The 10,743-nt window shown below is 42.4% G+C and overlaps 1 protein-coding gene across 6 annotated transcripts in view; it reads left to right on the forward strand.

The window, feature by feature from the left end:
* LOC108974632 (ataxin-2 homolog) overlaps nt 1-10,743 on the forward strand; it is a 55,776-nt gene that overhangs the window by 19,074 nt on the left and 25,959 nt on the right. For 2 of the 6 annotated variants that reach the window (XM_018942585.1, XM_018942581.1), the window contains 2 exons: nt 2,691-3,436; nt 3,591-7,996. In XM_018942585.1, coding sequence (XP_018798130.1) covers nt 3,010-3,436; nt 3,591-7,966 — 4,803 coding nt within the window. In that variant the 5' untranslated portion in view covers nt 2,691-3,009 and the 3' untranslated portion in view covers nt 7,967-7,996. Of the gene's footprint in view, nt 1-716; nt 848-1,950; nt 1,970-2,690; nt 3,499-3,590; nt 7,997-10,743 lie in introns of those variants that run through there. The other 4 variants (XM_018942583.1, XM_018942586.1, XM_018942587.1 and 1 more) reach the window with 4 other exon arrangements.

Raw genomic sequence — 10,743 nt, forward strand, 5'->3', positions numbered from 1 at the left:
TGCCGCAGCGACGAGTAGTTACTTGCGCACTGCCTTCGTTACGAAGGATGATCGGCGCACACGAACTCATACATAACATATATATATATATATATGTATATAAATAGACACACAGTGCGCCGAACACACGAGCGCGTATAAGCAGGACAACGACTGCCAAAACGAGACAAACACATACAAAACTACATAGCAAGAGCTGTAGAATATGCTCAGGCGCGCTCTATAGTTGCGCCGCTGTTGTACTCATATGTTGTTGTGAACAGAAGTAATATCATAGCCGAAATTTCGGCATACCACCGCAGAACGACAGTAACGATCGTACCGTGTAGTTAACTACCTAAGCATCCTACCAACGTAGATAGTTTTTGTAGCCACAAAAAATTCTAAATTATCAGCTGATAACAGCAAGCGACAAATATTTCGTTGAAGGTGCGCATAACACAGTGTATTCGAAATAAGTGCTTGAAGTTGTCGGGACAACAGGTGAGCAACGCCGTTCTCCAGTGTTAGCAAAAAAGTTGCATAAAAGCTCAAAAGCTTGAAAATAAAAGCTCAGTCTTGTACGAAAGTGCTAAGTGAAAGGATCACGTGAATATTGATTATTTTAAATAATAAAAAAATAATAATTTATTCGAAAATTAAATAATAAATTATATTAAATTTAAAATAATTATTATATCAAAAATCAGTGATAGTGTTTTAAAAATTTTGTGAGAAGTTAAACATTTCAGTACGGCTCGAAAGAAATTGTGATAAAATTGAATTTGTGAAACAGTATCTCACTTAGTAATATTGAAAGCGCCCCAAGAACTTAAATTAGCAGTATAAGGGCTTGACTTCAAAAAATGTAAGTTTTATTTCTAAAAAGTTCGATTTAAAAATCTTCGAGTTCTTGGAAGATCATACTTTTTACACAAAAATCTTCACTAATCGTCATTAAAAAGGCGCAAAAAGTTGTCGAAAGCTTCGTAAAACTAAAAAGCTTTCGGAAAGCTCTGTGGGAATTACAAAAACTGGTCAGTTTTCTGTGTAGAAAAGCAATAATACAGCATTTATTCAATATTCAATTAAGTATTATAGACGATTGAATAAAAGTATTTTGAAGAAAATACTGGAAACCGCGCTAGAAAATCATGAGTGAAAGGGAAACTGCTTGGGTTGGTCTTGTGGCAGTTTAAAAACATATTTTTGTGGCATAGTGATTTAGATTAGCTGTAAATTACGGCTCAAAAACCAAAAAAGTAGGGATAATAAAGAATATAATCTATAGAAAGTTGAGGTAGAAGAGTTGAGAATATCTCAGGAGATAATATTTTGAAACTTGGAAAGAGAAGAAATATTGATCAAAGGAGTTCTTCACGTTATTTTGAGGTTATTTCAACTTAAATGTGTTTCTTGGCTAAAGAAAATGGAAAGTTAAAGGAACAAAATCTGTTGAGTATGAAAAAAGTTTGAGCTCAGAATATTATCTTAGAGAAAATATTGACCAGAGGATTTATTCACTACATGTTGAGGTTAAAAGTGGAGCAAACGCAGAATATTTTAGAAAACGAAAAGCCTGAAATAACGAAAATTCAAATCAAAACACATAAAGCATAAAAATCAGTTGAGAGCAGAGTAGAGATAGAACAAGTGCATTCTAAGCGCTCAAAAATTCAAGAAAAATTACTTCATTTCGAGGTTAGTTCAGTACAAAAGTACTGCTCAATGCGAGTATTTCAAAGTGGGCGAAAGAGAGAGAAAATATATTATGAGAGTAAAGAATGAGCAAACAAGTGCGCTCACACATACCACATAAGCAAGAGCGCCAAAGCTGAGAATATGCGCTTGTTGCTGCATTGAGAGTGCAATCAGCAAGCGTAGGTTACTAGCATGTTTAGTTCAAGCATTTAAAGCAGTTAGCTACAAAGTCAGAGCAGTAACGGTACATATAATGCAAGGATATATTTAAATAGATTTTGAGGTTAAGGTAAGATTTTGAAGGAAATTATGCCTAAACAAAGGTGTGAGTTCAGGAAGTGCTAAGTAAATATAGAAATAGTTATGATAAGGAAAGGTTTTTGGGAAACTTTAAGGAGGAGAGATCGGGAAAAAGTTTGCTAAAGTTTAGTAGGAAAGGAAAGAATGAGTAAATAAGGCATGTATGAATAGCTTAGAAATGTGATTTTGAGAAGGCTATACAAATTTGTTATAAATTGTAAAAGCGTAAAATCCTACGAAAACTAATGAAATGTAATTGTTAGAGCGTTTATTATAGAGAAGAGCTCTGAAAAGTTGGAGCCTAGCGCGAAACAGAGTAGTAATGTTGGATGATAGCTAAAGCTGCTTTTCGATTATGTTTTGGAATTTGATGGCCGTTTGCAAAATCCTCCGAAACCAGAACTTGTGTGCTTTACAAGTCGACAAGCGTCTTCCAGGCGCCAAAACCTTTATACTCATGCTTCTTGTTGTTGTATAATATTTATTATACATTATTAATTACACAGAACGTCTTTGTCGTTCTTGTATATAAACTCAGCGCTATGTATATAAATGAAGTCGAAAAGTTGTAGCGCCGCGCCTGCGCAGTTTCCTTTACATCTTTTCGTATCTGCAGAGTCATTTCTTTGGCACTTTGCTTTCTTTACGTCGAAAAAGACTTAGTCATCAACGCAAATTTTTAACTCTACATATTTTTTCCGTCTTTACAGTTCTTCGAAACTCAACAACGAGATCCGAATGCGCAGCGAGTCAGCAACACGCGACGAACGATTGTAAAAATCGAAATAAAAAACACACGCATACAGACAGTGTCAAACGCAGCCACGCAGCACAGGCATAAATACACAGTTTGTTGCAGACACGCAATGTGCTAGAGTGCTAGCCAACCAAGCGCTAAGAGACAGTTGCGATTTTACGCAAATCAAACAACGTGCCACACATTTCACAGCCAACAAGTAAAGTTATACTTTATAGCACCTTTCAAAAGAATAGTAATCTTAACAAGAACACGCACAACATATGTAGTTGATGGCCTCAATTGAAACAGAGATGCCGCCGATGCATGCGGCTGAGACCGGTGGCGTGGCCGGTGGCGGTGTTGCCGACAACGGCAGCAATACCACCAACGGTAACGCTAATGGCGGCAACAATGCCGGAGCAGTCGTCTCGAGCGGACCACATTCGAATGGTAGCGGTGTCGCCGAAGCCGGACAACCGGGCACGAATAGCAATAATAATACGATCAGCGCCGCTGCAGACTCCAGCGATAACCAGCCGGGCACACCGCAGCCACCCACTAATGCCCAATTAATTACCAACAACGAACAGCAACAACAACAGTTGGGTCACAATCCCTACGCCATGTACACTTCGGTGGCGACCACAACGAATGGCAATGTCGGCTTGCCACATATGTACGGTGGCAGCATTTACGCCACAGCTGGCAGCCAACCAGATATGCAGCAGCAGCAGCAACAACAGCCACCATATCCCAGCTATTTGAACTCATTCGAACAGTTCTACCACTGTCTCTTATACACATCTAGATGTGTATAAGAGACAGCATATGTACGGTGGCAGCATTTACGCCACAGCTGGCAGCCAACCAGATATGCAGCAGCAGCAGCAACAACAGCCACCATATCCCAGCTATTTGAACTCATTCGAACAGTTCTACCAACAACAGCAGCAGCAGCAACACCAGCAACATCAAACGAGTGCTGCCATGGATTATGGACTGATGTATGGCGCTGGCGGCAATAGCAATGGCAGCAGCGATTACAAGTCCAACCAGTCGGCAGTTAGCAATGTGCGTTACCACCCCTATCTCAACAACCCGACTTCATGCAGCACAGCTGACGGCAACAATCGCAACGGCACGCCGGAAAACAATACTAATGGCGTTGTCAACAACGGTGGCACATTAACGCTACCACAAAGCAGCGCCGCCGTATCGACCACCACCAATTCGCTGAGCCCACGCTTAGTCAGCTCCAGCAGTCCAACATCGACTTCGACACACATGCAGTTAAGCGGTAGCTCTACGACCGTTTCGCCGGGCGGCAACTGCAAACTACAATGCAAGAAATGTGGACTCATGTGCGCCAGCGACAATGAGTTGCAAGAGCATATTACTAATGTGCATGGCGCTTCGCCATATGGTAGCAGCGGCTACTCCAGCTCGCCGTACATAAAGGAGGAGCTCTCTTCGGGCTCGCAACAGCAGTCCACAGCCACACAGGGCGGCAATCCGGGTGAACTACTCGATTTGGATTCACAAAAGATGGTTTATCCACCCGCACCCGGCAGCATACAATCATTGCTACATCATCCACACCAAATGCATGAGCCAACAGGTGGCAGCGATCCATTACACTCCATGCACAGCATGCAACAACGCGCTCTACCCGGTTGGGAGCAACCACAGCCGCCAAATAATGGCATGCAGGAAGGTATGCCAGCCTACATGCAGCAACAGTCAACACAGCCGCAGCCAGGCCAACAGCAGACAGAGTTGAGTGGCAAGCCACCGCATGCGAATCAGTCGCCGTATTACTCGCCCAAACAGTCGCCTTATCATGTGCCAGGCAGTATGCCGAATGGCGCAGCTGGCATGGTTATAAAACAAGAATATGGCTTGATCAAAACTGAGTACCCCGACTCACAGAATTATGTGGATAAGTCTTTTGATCCCACTGTAACCACTGATATATGTCAACAACCCCCGCCCTCCGTACAACAACAGCAAATGATGCCGGTTTCCTCAAGCCCAGCTGAGTTTCCTACGACCACAACTGGGCCACAGGATCCGCAACAGCAGTATCGTGGCTTTGAGCCACCCTCTTCGTCATCCGTTAATCCAGTCAGTTTGCCTACTAAAGCTGCCACTTGGAAGTCGAATGAGGCACGTCGGCCGAAGACATACAACTGTACTGCTTGCAACAAGTGGTTCACCAGCTCGGGACACCTGAAGCGTCATTACAATACTACCTTGCACAAGAACGCAGTCAAGTCTAGCGGTCAGCCAGATCCAGCAACGCTTCCCATATCTGCGCACCATCATCCGACACGTGATCCAACCACAACAACCAAGTCACATAGTCGACGCAATAACGCTAGTGCCGCTGCCGCAGCAGCAGCAGCTGCCGCCGCCGCCGCCGCACAACAACAGCAACCACCAGCACCAGTCCAACCACCTGAACCGCCTAGAAATTCGCCGGACTTTGCACAGGGTGCGGGTATGGGCATGTCGCAGTACTCCGCTTCACCATCGCCGACACAACAAATGCAGATGAACGGTGTACCGTATGGCGCCAACCCAGGCGGCTATCAGTCACAACAACAGCAGCCACAATACTTGAATCAAGTGCAGTCATCGACGAATAGTCATTCGCCCAGCCATATAAATGTGCCGGGTATCTCGCCAAACAACTCACAAACCGTCTTGAACGGTCACCCAAACGGGTTAGCAGGTCCCTCCGCCCCAGTAACACCACAACCAATGCCGTCCTCCCACACGAGGGGCCTGCTGAACAAAACAACAACCACTACCACAAAGAGCGAACCCTTGGAGGACAACTACCCGCACAACAGCAACAGCAACAACAGCACAATGCACATTCGCTCGCCACAGCAGGAAGCGGAATCGGACACGGAGTTGGACAACACGTTGTCGTCGGAGGAGCGGGATCGCTCCCAAATGGACATGGAAATGCTGCAGCAGCAACAGCAGCTGCAACTGGAAGAGGAGGCAGCGGCAACAGCAGCAGTGGCAGCGGAACAGGCACAGGAGGCCGAGGTGCAGTTACAACGCCACCGTCAAGCACAGGCGGATCTGGAGCGGGGGGAGGAATTGCAGGTTTTCCACCATCAGCTGCTGGAGGAATTGGAGGGGCCGCAACGTCATTATCACAACACAACGCCCACGCTCAATCCGGCGTCGGAGCACAACATGCGAGCGCTATCGCCCCTTATTACCTCCCACCAGCACTACCACCAGGAGCAGCTGCGGCGTCCGCCGGGAATGGTGGACAACATTTTCTCTCCCATGCAGCCGCAAGCGGCAGTCACTATGCCAGCCAATATAATGGATCCCCAATACAACATCCTACCTTTGGGTATCAACACGCCGCCGCTGCTCAGCAGCAATATGCAGCTGCTGCCGCCGCAGCCGCCCATCACCAACACCAGCACAGCTACTATGGTCAATATGGGCAACATCCATATGGTGCACAGCCGCCACCACACCCAGCAAGCGGAGCCGGAACAGCCGGAGCGGCTGGTGTTACCATCCATGCGCAGTATGCTGCTCAACAATACCAGCATACAGTCGCCGGTGGACCACATCAATTCCATCACGCCGCAGCTGCTGCCGCCCATCACCACCACCACACAGCAGCTGCTGCCGCCGCTGCAGCAGCAGCCGCAGCTGCACACCACCAACACCATTCCATCATTCCAGCAGCTGCAGCAGGCGTCGGAGCTGGCGCCGCTGGAGCCCACAATGACCTATCACACTATTATTGGTAATGAGACGGCAACGTCTAGCGAAGATGGAGAAGTGGTTACCATTAACAGCAGTCACAGCAGTAGCGAAAGTAACGACTACATACACTTGTCCACAATGGATGCATACAACGGAATGCAACCACAGCAGATGATCACCGCTGACGGTCAAATACTACAGTTTATGCCCTCTTCACTAATGGGTCAACCGTTCTTTGCATTGCCGCCACACACCACTCTACGTGAGTCATATCCACGTTCACCGCAAGAGGGCGACTTGCCGCCGGCTCATACGATTTTAGGCACTGGTGTGCACATGCAAGAACACCTGTACCTACAAGAGCCATCGCAGACAATGGACAGCGGTGCAGTGGCGCCGTATTCACCAAAAGCTGAACTGGCTAGTCCGGACACGACCAGTAAAAGTGATATTAATACAACCGTTACGAATCAAAATGATGAAAGCGACAGCTCTACCGCTGGCAATAATACCAATATAACCGACACAACCACCGAGAACATCACCGCGAACGCTCGAAAAAACGCCACCAAAAAAGCTACGAAACCGCGTAGACCGACTAAGCGTCAAAGCGCATCAAAACGGAAGATTTCGCCCTCACAATGCACCACTACGCCGCGCTCCATCACGTTACCGAATGGTCGTGTCAAATGTCTGGAATGCGATAAGGAGTTCTCCAAAAACTGTTACCTCACTCAACACAACAAGAGCTTCCACTCCGGTGAGTACCCATACCGTTGTGTTACCTGCGGTAAACGCTTTGCTGAACCGGAGGTTCATCGTGTGCATAATTCACGACATCAAGCCACCGATAAGCCACACAAATGTGATCAATGCCCCAAACAATTTCACCACAAGACCGACTTACGTCGCCATATTGAAGCCATACACACGGGCATGAAACAGCATGTCTGCCCATTGTGTAATAAAGGCTTCTGTCGTAGAGATCATTTGCGTAAGCATGTTGAGACACATTCGCGTCCCAGAGTAGTCGCCAGACGTGTGCTTAACGCCATAGTTGCAGAGGGCTTATTTGATATGTCGGAGCTGGAGAAACCATACAGACCATATGAAAACGACACGACTACCGAGACGAAAGACGAAGAACAAGACCAAAATAACAAAAGCTCAGTTCAGGATCAGTGCACAGAACCGAAACAACCCAAAGCCAAGAGGCGAAAAAAGAATAGTAACGTTAAGACGGAGCCAGTTGAGATGCCACCACCACTATATACAGCACCAAGGGCGCGTGCAACGTCGACGGCTGTAAGTGGTGAATTAGACGAGAACAGCTACTTAATAAGTTCGACTGACGAAAGTTACATAGATGACGATAGTTTGATTATCGAGGATGGCGAGTTAGAAGATGAAAATAGTTATATAATTAAGGAGGAACCATATGTAGATGGTATGCCATATGCAGAAGCTGTGCCAGAAAAGCAGCTGTCAGCCTTCTTTTGATCAAGTGACAGCAGTAATTAGTGGAAAAAATATTAGAAATACAGAAAAGGAATTGTAGTTGGGTCAGGGTTTTTAGAGCACTTTACAGTAAATAAAGATGAGGTAGAAACGAAACATTCGAGTTATTTGTGTATAGAATAGAAATAAAAGAGTAGCAGTAAGACCACAAACAATTCAGAGCTTCGGGAAACTCCCATCACTAGTACCCACAGCATTTAGCGGACTCAGCATTTTGTAGCGGAGTTTGCAACGTCTGAGCTGCTAAGTGTTAGCTGCGGGTACCAAGTAGTAAGGCAACTTAGATAAAAAGTTTGTACTTTGATGTAAATGGTGCTACAATTTCGGTACTACGTTGCAACGTAGATGGTACAGGCACGAAGACTCGAATAGGAACGTTTGTGTGAAAACGAGCAATCCGGCCCGCTTCACAGCAATAAGACGTTCGAGAAATGCGAGTTTCGCACGTTCGAAAAATATAAGCTTCAGCATGTCTCAGCTGCTGAGCTCTAATTTGACGCTCCAGACTCTAAGCTTACAGGTTTAGGAAGTTCAAGAGAGCAGCGTATAGGAGCTAGAGAGCCTCATAACGCTTTTAGTCACAAGATTTGTTAGTGTAGCGCTCAATTTAAGCTGCTTAAAGTGGTCGTTTTTATAAAAAAATCTGTCGCTGCACTTCGCCACAGATTTCTTTGATATATCCCAACTAGTGCCAAAGCAAATTATACAACATACGGGCAGCGTACTTAGTTTTGGATTAAGGAATTAGCAAAAAGTCTGTAGGCGATAATAAAAATGACTGAACTCTCCGTTCAAAAATGGGGTTCTAGTTTCTGTAGAAATATTTTACCATATTAGGTATGAGTTTTAGTAGCAAACCAGTTAGGTTTGAAGTCTAGTTGAAATAAACTGTGGACCGGACAATAAACCGACCAAAGTAATGTAAGCGTTGTGCCGTTACAGCGGTCCGTAGACGAAAACTGCGTTGCGGTGCGTGTCATAGCGCGTAAAATGCGAGGCGAGAGTGCCTTATCGGTGTGTGAAAGTGTTGAACTAGTGAAATTAGCGGTGAGTCCACTGATTAGTGCTGAACAGTTCGAATTTATGAGAGTATTAAACGCAATAACTGTGCAGTCTTAGGGGTAACTTGTCGACTGCCCGAAATTGTGCAACTAACGGCGCTGTGCACTGGTTCGGACGCCTAAATCATACGTTTATTTGCGGCCTTAGCTACGAGCCGCTTGCCAAATGCAACCAAAACCACCTCAAAATGCCATATTTACAAGTACATAACTATATTTGTATGAATTGAATTGAATTTATTATTTTCAACGCAAATACCTCAGCAGCTAAGCAATGGAATATACTCAGGGTAGCCAACTAAAAAAATATTATTATATAATTAATATATAAAACGAAAATTATTTGTATTATTTTCTGTTAATTACAAAACCTCATAATTTTAATTACTCGTAATGCAACGCTCAAAACCAATATTTGTGNGTAACTGCTTTTTAATTATTTCAAAATATATCTTATATTTTTTTCATATAACAAAAAAACTTTCAAGAAATCGCACACTCTGTTACAATGGCAAGCATACGTTACTCTCACTCATTATTTTTGTCTTACAGAAGCAATTGCATGAAACTTATATAAATAAAAATATTATAATTTTGTAATACTCACATATATACTCAAAGCTTAATGCCATATCTATTAATTAATTATAATTATAATTTAATTTTAATATATAAATTGTAAAATATAATTTTTGCCATACAGTATAAAAGATGTGTATAAGAGACAGACTCAGGGTAGCCAACTAAAAAAATATTATTATATAATTAATATATAAAACGAAAATTATTTGTATTATTTTCTGTTAATTACAAAACCTCATAATTTTAATTACTCGTAATGCAACGCTCAAAACCAATATTTGTGTATATTGTATTCATTTTTGTATTTTTTGCATTTACATAATATTTTTTTTATATAAAATTTGAATAATTTTGCAATTGAATTTTTTTGCATATAGAATTTGCATAGCGTAGGTGCACTTACGCCGTTTTTGTAGTAATGCCAAAATTATGTAATGCACAAGTATTTGAATGAAACAATAATGAATATTTGTATTAATTATCCTTAGCTCACTTTTTTCCTGCATTATAGTTGAAAAGTAACTTTGCAAGTTCTCGAAAAAATATTTTTGCAAAGCAGAAGCAGCAGCAATTGCATGGAAGCGGGACGAAACGGCTTTGTCGTTTTAGTATTATATTTTACATAGTATTACTTATTTATAAAAAAAAACACGGCAGATATACAGCAGTGTATTTGTAATTAGCGCACAGCAACCGCTCATTAATTTAATTTAGTTTATTAATTTTATTTTCAACTAATTTTGTTTATATTTTATTAAACAACATGCAAAAAAAGAATATATTTTGTAAACAATTGCAAAGGCTGTACTTAATTACAATAAATAAAAAATACAACTTAAAAGAAAAAATATTTTTTTTAAATAATTTTAAGCAACGCTTAAGCGTGCCAATACAGGTTTGCATTTGTGACAGGGTGTGCAAAGATTTCTTTATATGCGAAAATTAAAGCTTATCGTTTATACATATAAAAAATTGTTTACAGCAATCAAAATTTAATTTATTTACTTTAAGTTTTTTTGTATAACACGCTTGTTAATAAAATTTTTTGTTACAAAACTTTAAATTTCAAAAATTGTCAATAAAAAGTTTTTAATTACCTGAAATTTACAGTATTTT

The sequence above is a fragment of the Bactrocera latifrons genome, unplaced genomic scaffold (genome assembly GCF_001853355.1).
Source record: "Bactrocera latifrons isolate USDA-ARS-PBARC rearing strain unplaced genomic scaffold, ASM185335v1 scaffold_57, whole genome shotgun sequence".
Taxonomy (NCBI): domain Eukaryota; kingdom Metazoa; phylum Arthropoda; class Insecta; order Diptera; family Tephritidae; genus Bactrocera; species Bactrocera latifrons.